This window comes from Meles meles, chromosome 1 (genome assembly GCF_922984935.1).
Source record: "Meles meles chromosome 1, mMelMel3.1 paternal haplotype, whole genome shotgun sequence".
Lineage (NCBI taxonomy): Eukaryota > Metazoa > Chordata > Mammalia > Carnivora > Mustelidae > Meles > Meles meles.
The window spans coordinates 166,350,427-166,365,566 of record NC_060066.1 but is presented as its reverse complement, the minus strand read 5'-3'; the positions used below and the strand labels follow the sequence as shown (position 1 = coordinate 166,365,566).

General features: G+C 38.1%; 1 protein-coding gene across 6 annotated transcripts in view; it reads left to right on the top strand.

Annotated features, from left to right (window-relative positions):
• The window catches only part of PATJ (PATJ crumbs cell polarity complex component), a 366,180-nt gene that overhangs the window by 24,988 nt on the left and 326,052 nt on the right, over positions 1-15,140 (top strand). For all 6 annotated transcript variants that reach the window (XM_045999612.1, XM_045999585.1, XM_045999595.1 and 3 more), the window contains exons 8-9: positions 10,435-10,653; positions 13,340-13,439. In XM_045999612.1, the coding sequence (XP_045855568.1) occupies positions 10,435-10,653; positions 13,340-13,439 (319 nt within the window). The remainder of the gene's footprint in view (positions 1-10,434; positions 10,654-13,339; positions 13,440-15,140) is intronic.

Genomic DNA, 15,140 nt, shown 5'->3' with positions numbered 1-15,140 from the left:
TTTTTTTTTTTCTTGGCTTGTGGTTGACAGTCTTCTTGATTCCATCAGAGGACAATATTTTTTGTTGAAGAGGTGTTAATAGATACTGTATTTTGAATATCTGTATTCTCTCCCAGTGTATCTTTCAAGCACGTAAATGCTAAACTTAGAAGGCACAGTGATTATAAACATTTGCCCCAATATTAAGTCAAATGACTATAGTTCCTTATTTAGCAGTGTTTAAACTGAAAGTGGACCTTTTTTTTTTTTTTTAAACCAGGCTCCATGCCTAACATGGGTCTTGAATTTACAGTCCTGAGATCAAGAGTCACATGCTGCACATGAGCCAGCCAGATGCCCCTGAAAGCAGGCCATTTTAAAACTTATGAACTATTTGTGCTTAGTTTTACATCGAAGAAAATGTTAAACATTGAATTTAATTTTTAGAAAAGTAATCCAGAAATTTAGTTATGATGCCACTTAATAGTGAGGCCATAGTTTTGTGAACTGTCCATGATGATCAGAATAGTATGTAAATTTCACTAATTGATGTTTAGTTACCTACAAATATATCCCTTCTGATAAGCATAAGGAAAAATGGACTTGCAGATGCAGCTTTGAGATAAATTCCTCAGCTCCCCATTTCTATTCAAGGTTTCATCTTACACAAACTGTGGAGCTGCTAATATTTCTGTTTTCAGCCTCCACTTGTATTTAGAGAAGCTGCTTTCAGAGTTTGCTTTGTGGGGCTCCCTGAAACTCTTGCAGGGGACCTGTGGGATTAAGACAAGGAAATGGCATCAAACCATGCTGGTGGTCATTGTGTTCTTCTCCACCACGTGGTTGCAACAAAAGAGTAGTCTTAAGAAAGTGCAGCAAAAAATGATTATTTCTGGCAAATTTTGATATTTCAGTGCATGTCTTTTTTTTTTTTTTTTTTTAAAGATTTTATTTATTTATTTGACAGAGAGAGATCACAAGTAGATGGAGAGGCAGGCAGAGAGACAGAGAGAGGGAAGCAGGCTCCCCGCTGAGCAGAGAGCCCAATGGGGGACTCGATCCCAGGACCCCGAGATCATGACCTGAGCCGAAGGCAGCGGCTTAACCCACTGAGCCACCCAGGTGCCCCTCAGTGCATGTCTTTTTCATATTGAGTGACAAAATGGGACATATACCATATAGCACTTCTGCCACATACGGAGTTACGATGGTTGGTTTGAGAAAAATATCTGTGAGACAAACTAGCCACTTTTTTATATGGAAAACATGAAAAAAATTTTAAAATATTTAGCTCTCATTCAGGCAAGTTTTTTTGAAATATGACATACAATGTTATATGAGTTTCAGCTGTACAACACAGTTTGATGTTTTATCCCGTGAAATGACCGCCACAGTAGTCTGGTTAACATCCACCACCACATATAGTTACATTTTTTTCTTGTGATGAGAACTTTTAAGATCTACTACCTTAGCAATTTTCATATATGCAATACAGTATTGTTAACTATAGTCACCACACTGTACATTATATCCCAATGACTTATTTTATGACTGGAAGTTTGTACCTTTTGACCATTTTCATACATTTTGCCCACCTGCTACCTCCCCGCCCTCAACTTCTGCCATCACCAATCTGGAATAGCATTTTTGTTTTTGAAAGAGTAATTGACAGAAAAATTATGTTTATTCAGACTTGGGTGCTTGGCAGACATTTCTCTGAAAATGAATGAAGCAAGCCTGTCACTTCAAGGAAAACAGCTGACAGCATTTGTGGGTGATGATAAAATTTGAACTTTCAAGCAAAAAATAGAATTCTGGAAAAGTTATGTTTTACCATGAGTTTGACATTTTCCAATATTTAAAGACTTTCCTGATTAGATTATTGCTGATATTAGTAATGATTTTTTAAATGTGATATAATGAAATATGTCAATATTTGGAAGATCTGCTTGATTCTGTGGATCAGTATTTCCTGAAGATCAGTGTGTGGTATGACAATATATAGGTAAAAGGTCCATTCAGGATTCAAGATTGATCAATAGATGTTAATGAGACAGTATTCGAAAGTTTGTTGATGAAGTGGCAGATTCCACATTGCAACGGATCTTTAAGAAATCACAACTTGTCAAGTGTTGGTGTGTTATCAGAGAAGAAAAGACTAGAAGGGCTGTTAAAATACTCCTCCATTTTCCAACGATGTATCTAATTGAGGCCAGATTTTCTTTATATACTTCAGCCAAAACAACATATTACAGCGTACTGAATGCTAAAGCAGATGTGCAAAGCCAGTTGTCTTCTTTTAAGCTAGCTATTAAAGGGATTTCCAGGGGCACCTGGGTGGCTCAGTGGGTTAAAGCCTCTGCCTTCGGCTCGGGTCATGATCCCAGGGTCCTGGGATCGAGCCCCACATCGGGCTCTCTGCCTGCAGGGAGCCTGCTTCCTCCTCTCTCTCTGCCTGCCTCTCTGCCTAGTTGTGATTTCTCTCTGTCAAATAAATAAAATATAAAAAAAAAAAGGGATTTCCAAAAATATTTCAAAATACCACTCTTCTCACCATATTGTTGTAGAAAATATAGCTTTTATTTTCAAAATAAAAAGTGTATGCATCAACATATAGAAATATATATTACTATATTATATGTATTAAATATTTTAAAAATTTCTCTGCTTTTTTTTTTTTTTAAAGATTTTATTTATTGATTTGAGAGGGAGAGAGACAGAGCACAAGCAGGGGGAGAGGCAGAGGGAGATGGAGAAGCAGCCTCCCCGCTGAGCAGGGAGCCTGATGGGGCTCGATCCCAGGACCTGGAGATCATGACCTGAGCTGAAGGCACATGCCCAACCATCTGAGCCACCCAGGGGCCCCTGTGCTATTTTCTAATTTAGTAGGTAACAACAGAGAGAACCACATTAGCAAAAGCTCATTGAGATTCTCAGTAATTTTTGAGATATAATCGATATACAATATACTGCACATAGGTAAAGTATACGGTTTAATAAATTTGACATATGTTCACTGACAAGTTGAAATATAGAGAGCAGGCCAGCAGGGTAGAAACTCAGGCAAGAGTTAATACTGCAGTCTGGACTTCACAATTTGTAGGGCTGGTTGGCAAGATTTCTTAGGAAACTCAGGTTGGATTTCTCTTACCGTCTTAAGACAGAATTCCTTTCTCTCAAGGAAATCTCAGTTTTTGCTCTTCAAGCCTACAGTTGATTTGATGGAGTCCCTCCCCACCTCACCCCTGTTATCAAGGGTAATGTTCTTAAAATCAGGCAGTTGTAGATGTTAATCATATATACCTCCAAAATACCTTCACAGTAACAGCTGAACTAGTGTTTGACCAAAAAAACTGGGTACCATAGCCTAGCCAAGGTAGCACACAAGCTTTCACCATTATACCATCTCTCTCCTCAGTGAAGAAAATGAACATATCCAACACCCACGAAAGTTTCCCTTGCGTCTTTGTAATGCTCATTTCTCTATCCTCAATAATTAAGAATGTGAAGGGTTTCTGAGACCAAAAAGGCTGAGAATTCTCATTTTATGGATCTTTAAAACACAACTGTGGCAGAAAATATATTCTTAAGGGTTTTTGGAAATTTTTTGTAACCTGAAAAAGAATGAGGGATTGTGGAGTATTTTGATATCTTTTCTCATACTCCCCCCCCCCCCCCCCCCACTTAGCAATTTTCATCGGCTTGTTTGCTGGAGTAGCATTTTTCAAGATGAAAAGTGGAGTAGTTACTGTGAAAAACAAAGGGTCAGATAAATTTAGAAAACAGCAAGTTAAACAAAATCAAATAGACTTTTTTTACTGTAAGAATTTTCTGAGCTTTTAATATCCTAATGTGCATTAAGAATTGTCACAAGGAGAATACAATGTGCAGTTTCCCAAATTAATCCCTTTGAGACACTGTTGGGAAAGGCCCAGGTCTGATTTTCAGCCTTTACTGGAAGGGCTTGTCACTATTTCAGGTCATCAAGGAGGGGGTTGGGGTATGCCCATCAGTCATGATGCAGAAGCAAATGTTTATACCAGACATTGTTATCTGCCTAATATACATTATTCTTATGTAATCCTGAAGACAGTCATAAATTTTATTTTCAAATTATAGATATGGAAACTGTTAAGAAATTGCCCAAAGCTACTCAAGTAGGAAATGACAAAGTCAAGATTGAGTCCACATTTGTTTAACTCTGAAGTGTGTCGTTTATGGCTTAAATCTATTTATCTAAAGTTCATCCTAATGTTTTTCTTTTCCAGATGTATTCTTGTCCAGGGTTGGTCTAAGCTTATCTAAATAGCCAGCTCTAGAAACAACAGAATTATTGACATTTTCCTGTAAGGGACTATAGTGAGGCCTAAACATAGGAGAGATAGCCATCCCCTCTCTCTTCTCATCTCGGCTAATGGCATTTAAGATCTCTTGAACTGGCTCTGTACATTGTTTCTAAGCCTTTGTAAGTTGTTGCTCATGTAGACTGCTTTAAAAGAATGAAAGGGAATTATTGCTTTTAATTAAAATGTACTCATGTTTTGAATATTAATGCTCACTGTTGACTGTGGCAATCTTTATGGTAAGGGACTGTAGATGTCTTAAGTCATTAGTGTAGATGTGATCAAGACTGATCATGAAGTGATACCTATGTTCAGCTAATGGGGTTAATCAATCTTACTTTCTTCAAAGAATATAAAATGAGATAATAGTTGGAGAAGGAAGTCAGTATTTCTTACTTAGAAGAGTTTCATGAAATAACCCTTTATATTTCCTTTTGTGTTACAGTTAATGTATATATAATATATATATAATTATATATATTTTTATATATAATTATATATATAATATAATTATATATAATTATATATATAATATATATAATTATATATATATATATAGTATATATATATATATATTTATATAGTTAAAAGATGGGTAAAGTTGAGGGATTGAGCCCAGGAACACCTAACTGAGATCACTACAGCCTAATCGGGTGTCAGAAATGGATGCATTTGAGGATTTGCTATAAGCAAAGCATTAGGCTTAAGACTTTACAATAGTATTGAGTTTAATGCTTACAAATCAGTGAGAGAGGGATTTATTCCCATTTTGTTTAAGAGGGATCTGAGATTTAGGGAGAATAAATAACTCATGTTTGACTATAACAGTTTGATCAAAGTAGAGCCAGGATTTGAACTTGGGTGTGTCTGACCCCAAAGCCTGTACTTGTCCTTCTGCTGTCTACTGCCTTTAATGTTATAAACTAAATGAAATAGAAAAATATTGATTCATAGGAGCTTTTTAAGAAACACTTGTTGAGATTTAGTTACAATGACCAATCAGTAAATGCAATCAGGGCCAATTCCATGGATAGAAAAATTACATGGTATCATGAAAGGGGAGCTAAAGGACTTAGAATCTATCTTTTAAGTCTTTTTTTTTTTTAAGATTTTATTTATTTATTTGACAGAGAAATCAAGAGAGCACAAGCAGGGAAGCAGCTGAGGGAAAGGGAGAAACAGGCTCTCGGAGCCCAATGTGGGACTCCACCCCAGGACCCTGGGATCATGACCTGAGCCAAAGGCAGATGCCTAACCATCTGAACCACCCAGGTGCCCCTACATTTTATTTTACTTTTTATTTTTTTAAGATTTTTATTTATTTATTTGACAGACAGAGATCACAAGTAGGCAGAGAGGCAGGCAGAGAGAGAGGAGGAACAGGCTCCCTGTGGGTCAGAGAGCCCGATGTGGGGCTCAATCCCAGGACCCTGGGATCATGACCTGAACCAAAAGCAGAGGCTTTAATCCACTGAGCCACCCAGGCGCCCCGGTGCCCCTACATTTTAAATCTATAATCTGTTATATATAATCATCAGTTTTAAAACCTGTAAATCTGTAAGCCTATATATACCTGTAAGCTCAGTCTCTGAAGTTCATAGTGCCTGAAACATACGTCTTTTGAGAATTCTGTTCAGCTATGGCAAAAATTTCAAAAATTTTCAATAGAAGTTTTTTTGTTTTGTTTTGTTTTTAATTGAAAATGGATAGTGTAAGGGACGCCTGTGTGGCTCAGTCGTTAAGCATCTGCCTTCAGCTCAGGTCATGATCCCGGGGTCCTGGGATTGAGCCCTGCATTGGGCTCCCTACTTAGCAGGAAGCCTGCTTCTCCCTCTCCCACTACCCCCACTAGTGTTACCTCTCCCTGTGTCTCTCTCTGTCAAATAAATAAAATCTTTAAAAAATGGGTAGTGTAAAACTTCATTTGACAGAAGTACCTTTCTTGTGGTTTGGAGAAATTCTAGGGGAGTCAGGTACGCTGAGTGAACCCCTTTTTCCCTGGAAGGTAGCTGTAACAATGCAATCTATTCAAAAGTTGTCATGAATTATTGACTTTTTGTATTAGGCAATTATGTTATGAGTCATGATAACAATCTAGTAGTCTTTCATACTAAGAAGGAATGTAGCCAAGGAGAAACTAGAGGGATGTGTGTATTATGAGGAATTTTCAGTCTAGAATAAGCAAGGCCCAGCTTGAGGCCACTGAATAGTTGATTATTCCCAAGAAATGTTGCTTTGAGTGAGTCTATAAACATCTTTTCCTTATCCTTAAAAACCAGTTGATGAGGGCTTTGGGAATTTGAGGAGGGTGGGATAGATGTTTTTAGATGTAGTATCTTTAATTCTTTGAGGGAGTGTTTATTTTATAAATTTGCTGTCTGTTGTGTTGCCTTCTGATTAAAGACCAATGATAGCACTGACTTGGAATCAAAACTAATAATTTTATTAGTTTTCCAAGAGACAAATTTGATTTATTGTGTAGCTCAAACTTAAATTTCTTTAGGTTTTCTAATAGTTTATTATTTATTTATTAAAATGTCTTTTAAAAATTTTTTTGTTTGTTATTTTTTTTTAAGTAGTTATTTTTTTAAGTAGGCTCCATGACCGATGAACTCATGACCGTTACATCGAGAGTCTCATGCTCTGCTCACTGAGCTAGCTAGGTGCCCTCAAATATTTTTTTTTTAAGATTTTATTTATTTATTTGACAGACAGAGATCACAAGTAGGCAGAGAGGCAGGCAGAGAGAGAGAGGGGGAGGCAGGCTCCCCACCGAGCAGAGAGCCGGATGTGGGGCTCTGAGCTCTTGACCTGAGCGGAAGGCTTTAGCTCACTGAGCCACCCAGGAGCCTGTCAGATATTTTTTTGAACTGAAATTACCATCCAGCTGCCTATCAGGGAATTAAAAATGCAAACTAATATATTTTTTAGCCTGTACCTGCTAACTTGGATTAAAGTATTTTATCTTTTTTTTTTTTAAAGGTGACTAAATGATACTTTAAGTCTTTTCACTATAATGTGGCGTGCCCTATTACATCAGCTGTTTTAATTTATGTGCCTTCTGTACTAGGCACATAAATTATGCATATAGCCTATAGGCTATTTGCATAATTTTTCAATTTTGAAAAAACCTTTGGGTTGATAAACTTTATATTTGAATGTTTGATTAGCACACTATGTCTTTGAATCTTAGCCTAGCTATTTATTGGCTATCATTGATTTATGATTTCCCTTAAGAATAAAAAGAACTCTATGCCTTTTAAAAATTCCTTGCACAGTAGACAGGTTATGGAAGGAGAATGTTAATCAAAAAAATCAGTAAAATGCAATGTTTGGGGCTGCTGGACTTAAACAAGATAGCTGTCATTTTGGTGTCTTCCCTATCAATCTGACTAATGATTGTGTTTGTACTTATGAATTCCTTAGACACCTGTTTTTTCTGGAAGAAGAAAATGTTTGACTTTCAGTGACAGATGCAAATTATCTACATCATTTTAAATTGAATTGAGGTAAAATAGGAAAAAAAATAGTGCCTAGGAAGTGACTAAATATGTACTTACGGTGACGGGCCCTTCTTTGGCCAAGCCAAATTCACTTATTTGACATATTCTTTATTCTTTGGTCAGGCCAAGGACGGTTTGATTTACAGAGGCAGCTTTACCCCTGTTTTTCATCATGACCCCTGACTTTTTTCTTCTTCTTTTTTAAAAGATTTTACTTATTTATTCGGCAGAGACACAACAAGAGAGGGTACATAAGCAGGGAGAGTGGGAGAGGGAGAAGCAGTCTTCCCACTGAGCGGGAAGCCCGATGCAAGACTTGATCCCAGGACCCCAGCATCATGACCTGAGCCGAAGGCAGCTGCTTAACCAGCTGAGCCACCCAGGCGCCCCAATCCCCAACTTTCTCTTGAGTAGTTACTTGTTTTATTTCAGGTGTTGCATTGATACAGTATCAGATTACCAGTGCTTAACAGTAGAAATCCACCAATTCTTACTTCCTCTTTGTATCTGTCTTTTCTCTGAGTCTTTGCAGATGTTTCTGAATTGAATTGCATTTTCTGTTTTCCTCCTCTTCTCTTCCAGTTGCTTCTAGGGCCTTCTGCAGACTTTACAACAAAGCCCATAGCTTTTTATTCAGTATTTGGATCTCATACCTTCCTTCATTCAGAGTCCTGCAAAATTGGAGAAAAGGAAAGATGGAAAATAGACTTTTTAGTCTTTTTTTTTTTTTTAAGATTTTATTTATTTATTTGACAGAGATCACAAGTAGGCAGAGAGGCAGGCAGGGAGAGAGGAAGGGAAACAGGCTCCCTGCTGAGCAGAGAGCCCTATGCAGGGCTTAATCCCAGGACCCTGGAATCATGACCTGAGCTGAAGGCAGAGGCTCTAACCTCCTGAGCCACCGAGGTATCCCTAGACTTTTTAGTCTTAAGGCTTTTTATTTATTTTTATTTTTTGTTTTTTACTGGGTTGAACTTTGGTTCGCTTCTTAGCTTTGCGACCTTGGTCAGGTCAGTCAACCTTTCTGAATCCCATTTACTCATTTTAAAGTTGTCCCTCTCTAAGTGAGATGATATGTGAAAAGTGATTTTCAACCTGTAGAGTGCTAGGCAGGTGTAATCTTTTGTAACCAGCTATGTTTACATCTTGGTAACTCTAATATAGTAAAGGTAAGTAAAGAGAATTCAAAACTTCTGATGAAACAAAACGCAGATGGATCTGCTGTTTCAAGAATTTGACAAATGGATGTAGAATGGAAATGTTAAACATTTTGACTCGATGTACTTTTTGATAAGCTGTTAAAATTTTTTTCAGTATGAAATATACACCTTTAAAAGTGCGTATAAAAGAGTATGTGTAATGGCTGTGCAGATTTTTAAAATAATGACAGTAACCACCACTGTATGTATCACTTAGTTTAAGAAATAAAACATTTTAAATAACAATAATAATAACCAGGTACATATCCCCAGCTTAAGTAATGGAACATGATGTATCCTTTCTCTAAATTCTCCCAGAATTCTGACTTCAAATATGTTATATATGCTAATGACTCCTAAATGTAAATATGTGGTCTGGACCTCCCTCCTGAACTCCAGATCTGTATATCCAGCTGCGTAGTTGACATCTCCACTTGCATGTCTAATAGGATCTCCGACTGGATATCTCTAAAACCAGACTCCTGATTTCTACTACTCCCACCTACCCATTCCTCAGTAGTGCTCTTTCTCTCAATTAATAAGCAGCTCTGTCTCTCTAGTTGCTTGGGGTAAAAACTTGGGGTTTTCTCCCCGTCACACCTCATGTAGAAGCTGTTAGTAGAGCCTGTTGAGAGGTCACTGAGATGTATTCTCTAGAGTCTCCTCAGCACAGCAACTGCTAATCTAGTCCAAAGGCTATTGCTATCTCTTTCTGGATTGTTGGTTTAGCCTCCTTACTGGTATCTTTGCTTCTGTTGCTTCCCGTCCTGTAGCCTGTTTTCAACACAGAAGCTTGAGGGATCTTGGTAAAAGCACGTCAGATAATGTCCCTTCTCTGTTCAGAACCTGTCATGACTTCCCTTCCCCCCAGCTCAGAGCAAGTGCTCTGTACTGCTGAGCTCCAGCTGATGCTCCCATCTCTTCCTGATTACTCTCCTCTTTGCTCATCCTTCCCAGCCACACTGACATCTTGCTGATCCTTAAAAGAGCCACTGAGTTTGTTGGCCTTCAGAGTTCCTAGCTTGATGCCAGAGGCCTTAGATCCAACCTCCTTCCCTTCTTGAGGCCCAGGGTTTTCTGATCTCTTCCTTACCTTTGTGGTCATGAATACCGTGCATCTAGGCCATTAGGAATGAAATGATGCCCTCAAGCCAATGGCCATATTAGAATTCTGGTTACTCTTCTTTTGAACACATCCTCCACCCCATCTTTTTTTTTTCCCCCAAAGATTTCCTTTTCCCTGTTGCCAGTTCAGCATTCATTAAAACTGTTGTATTGTTTGTAGCATATTATAGATGGCTTCTCTGTTAGCCGTTCTATCAGAACTGAAAGTCCGAGGATTTGGTTATTAGCTAGTGAAGTTAGATCATTGATTTCTTGGAATAATTTTGTTTTGTTCTTCAACTAAAGGATGGAAGACTCCAGACAGGGGACCACATCTTGAAGATCGGAGGCACAGATGTGCAGGGAATGACCAGCGAGCAAGTTGCGCAAGTGCTAAGGAACTGTGGAAACTCAGTCCGCATGCTTGTTGCAAGAGCGCCCTTGGGTGCAGTTTCCATAACCCCTCCTACCCCTGCAGCCTTACCTGTTGCCCTCCCTGCTGTAGCTCACAAGAGCCCTAGTGCTGTGAGTATACGAACCATTCTTTCTCCTTACACGCTGGGTATGAGACTGTGCAAGATTAGAAGTGCCTTCGACTCAGAGTGCCACGTGGGTGGGAGTAGTGCCTCAGTGCTCACCAGGGAAGCAGAGGAGAACCCAGTTTAGAGACATCACACAAGTTTGATTTTGTTTTTTGCTGTTTCTCAGCATTAAGTCATCCAGACTCCCTGAAATTCAGGTACTCATTTGTAAATTGGAAAATAATAGTATTTGCCATTCCTTTTTCTTTTTTAAAGAAAGTCTTTCAAAAAAATTTATTTATTTAAAAGATCTCATTTATTTATTTGGCAGAGAGAGATCACAAGTAAGCAAAGAGGCAGGCAGAGAGAGAGGGGGAAGTAGGCTCCCCGCCGAGCAGAGAGCCCGATGCGGGGCTTGATCCCAGGACCCTGAGATCATGACCTGAGTGGAAGGCAGAGGCTTAATCCACTGAGCCACCCAGATGCCCCTTATTTATTTTAAAGTAAGCTCTACTCCCAATGGGGGGCTTTAACTCATGACCCCAAGATCGAGAGTTGCATGCTCTACCGACCAAGCCATCTAGGCACCCCAATACTTGCCATTTCTATTTCATGACAGTGGTGAGGACACATCCACATGTTGGAGGGGAAACTCAATACTGGTCAATGTATGAATTAGATGCAAACAGAATGAACAAAGGGAATAGATAATATTTATTATAATAATCATCATAATATAACAATCAGAATTGAAAAATCAAAAAAATCAAAAAATTTTTTGAAAAATAAAAAATCAAAATCAAAACAAAAATAAATTAGTATTATCAAACACCTAGAATTGTCTAGGTCATCTGAAATCCTCACAGGAATTCTACAAGATAGGACTCTCCTTTCATCAAGATAAGATCATATTAAATGAAGGAACTCAAGTCCAAATTACTCGTTTAAAAGTCACAGAGTGAGGGGCACCTGGTGGTTCAGTCACACATCCGACTCTTGATCTCAGTCAGCTCAGGTGCTGATCTCAAAAAATAAAAGAAGTCAGTTGCCAAGCTGGGATTTGAATTCAGATCTTTCTGGTTCATTCCAAGATCTTTCCAGTAATTTCATAGGCTCTGAATCAAGGGTTGGTTCATAAAGCAAAAGGAAAGAAATAGTTTTTAAAAGGAGAGGCCAGGGGAAGAAGAAAGGAGAAGTGACTTTGGTGGGAAGAGGTGGGAGACCATTGTTCATGTGGATTCGAGGGGCTAGTCTACAGAGTTGTTTGTGTTTCCCTTTTTGGAACCTTGTGAATGGAAATTTTCTGTCAGAAGTCTTAACATCATTTTTGCTTTCCTCTCCAAACTGGTTACAGCCACTTTCTTCCCCTCCATTACTCTAGCTCTCCAGAGTCTTCAGTTCAGTAGTGGGGACCGATGTAACTGTGTGATAAGTAAGAATTTGATGCAATCAGATATTTCCTTTCTAATGTTAGTGTTTTGAATGGAATCATGTTTTTAGACACTTTATTCTTTTAAAGGAGTATTTTAAATTAGAAGGCAAGTAATGAAATTAAATTTTAGTTTGATATTTTTTGCTCCTAATAATTATTATTCATAGTAATTCTTACCGTCTGTTTCTAAATTTTTCTTTACTTTTTTTTTTTAAATTTATTTATTTGACAGAGATCACAGGTAGGCAGAGAGGCAGTCAGAGAGAGTGAGAGGGAAGCAGGCTCCCTGCCAAGCAGAGAGCCCGATGTGGGACTCGATCCCAGGACCCTGAGATCATGACCTGAGCCGAAGGCAGCGGCTTAAACCACTGAGCCACCCAGGTGCCCTCTTTACTTTTTTTTTTAAGGTAAAAATTTATCCTGAGTTTTTTCTAAGTGGCTGTATTAGTTTTCTATTGTTGTATAACAAATTATCACAAGGGGCACCTGGGTGGCTCAGTTGGTTAAGTGTCTGACTCTTGATTTTGGCTCAGGTCATGGTCTCAGGGTCATGGATCAAGCCCTGTGTCTCATGCGTTCTCTCTGTCGTGTCTCATGGATTCTCTCTGTCTCTGTCTCTCTCTCTCTCAAAAAAAAAAAAAAAAAAAAAAAAAAATCACAAACTTCGTGGCTTAAAAGAGCAGGCTTTGTTAGTTCACAGTTGTGAAGGTGGGAAGTCTGGGTGGGCTTGGGTGGGCTCTCTGCTTAGATTCCTGTATGGCCAAAATTAAGGGCTGGCTGGACTGTTATCTGGATGCTCTGGGGACAGTCCATTTCTTTCTTTTTTTTGGGCGGGGGAAAGTCCATTTCTAAGCTCATTTGAGTTGTTGGCTGAATACTGTTCCTTGTAGCTGTAGGACTGAAGTCTCTTTCCTTTGCTGACTGTCGGCTAAGGTTCTCTCTCAGTTCCTCTAGGTCCCCCTCATTTTTGACACACAAGTCCAGCCTTTATGTTTCATTTTCACTCCTTTTTCTGCTGCCAGACAGAAAACTTGCTTTTGAAAGGCCCCCGATCAGATTAGATGCACCTGGATAATCTCCCTTTTGCCATATCCTGGACCATAAACAGGAATAGCACTCAGAATCAAAAATCCTGGGGACTATCTTAAGATTCTGCCACAAGTTCTAAAAAAAATACTTGACAAACCACGCACAAATTGACTACACACAGTTATAGAACAAATACTATGTACACTTACAATTGTTTCTTTCCTTTTAGGACAGTTCTCTTTTTGAAACTTATGATGTTGAACTCGTGAAAAAAGATGGACAGAGTCTTGGGATTAGAATTGTTGGCTATATTGGAGGTGCTCATACAGGTAAATGAATCATTTCTATTTTATATTTGGAAATAATTGTAAAGGATGTTAAGGTTTCTAGGTAGTAAAATTAAATATCTGCAAATTCTAATTTCAATACTGAACAATAAAACCATGTATCTATAGTGGCAGCCAGTTACTTACCCGTGATTAGAGAATTGGTTTTATCTCAGGAGTTTTATAGCTGACTTGATTGTCATTAACAAAAGGATTTAATTATCCATTTCAATGTGTAATATTTGAATTGTGTCTTCTCTTTAGCTAAGATAGATACACTTTAAATATTGTGACTGTTACATATTATGCCATTTTTAGATGTGATAATATAAAAGGATTACTGTATATATTTCTTTTTTTTTTTTTTAAGATTTTATTATTTGACAGAGAGACACAGCGAGAGAGGGAACACAAGCAGGGGGAGGGGGAGAAGGAGAAGCAGGCTTCCCGCTGAGCAGGGAGCCCCATGCGGGGCTCGATCCCAGGACCCTGGGATCTTGACCTGAGCCGAAGGCAGATGCTTGACCACTGAGCCACCCAGGCGCCCCTGCTGTATATATTTCTTATTATGAATGTTAAAAAGTATTATTATTATTTTTTAAATTTTTAAAATTTATTTGACAGAGAGATCGCAAGTAGGCAGAGAGACAGAGAGAGGGAGAAGCAGGCTCCCAGCTGAGCAGAGAGCCCCATGCGGGGCTCCATCCCAGGACCCGAGCCGAAGGCAGAGGCTTAACCCACTGAGCCACCCAGGTGCCCCTAAAAAGTATTATTATAATTACTAAAAAAAAACATAAAACAAATTCTTTAATTAGAATTATTTTCCTGTCATATAAAGGGATTCTGTTATAAGAATACATACATGGCTCAAGTATCTCTGAATAACACTCCCTTAACTACTACATGTAAAGCTTTGGTAACTTTTATTGTTAGGAGTTACTCTGTTATTATAAGACAATAATTAGAGTAAGGAAAAATAAACCTTTTGGATAAATATTTGCTAGTAACATGAATTCAGAGTTATGAAATGTTCTTGTTTTTAAAAATAGTAAGATTAGGGGCCTGTGAACGAGGGGTCCTGTGATCGAACCCCACATCGGGCTTTCTGCTCAGCAGGGAGCCTGCTTCCCCTTCTCTCTCACTGCCTCTCTGCTTACTTGTGATCTCTCTGTCAAATAAATAAATAAAATCTTTAAAAAAAAAGTAGCAAGATTAGAAAGTTAATTTTTTAAAAAAAATTATTATTTTGCATATTTACAGCAGGTGGAAAGATTAAGAGTGCTAATGTATTCAAAGTCCTGAATGAAATTCATGTCAGACCACCTTGTGCTATTTTAGCCTAATGAAATAACTGTTTTCAGACCTTTAGATTTTTCTAAGTGCCACCTTTATTAGGTTCAGAATTTAAATGAATTCCAAAAGAGCTAAGTATGGATTGCAAATAATGTTGAGGAAAAAGCTGTATTGAATAGCTCTTAATATGCTGTCAGGTTAGAGAAATGATGGCTTAGTTCCTAAACTTATGGCTTATGAACCTTTATTATAGTAAGTTTTTGGAGTGTTCTTATAAACCTAACAATATGATATATACACCAAGTAAAATGAAGGTAAATAACTGATAGAAAATTGAGAAAATTTGATATTTATTTACTGAATAGAGAGTCATCTTACTTCTTTACTCTCAAAAGAAGTTTTGGGGACTTT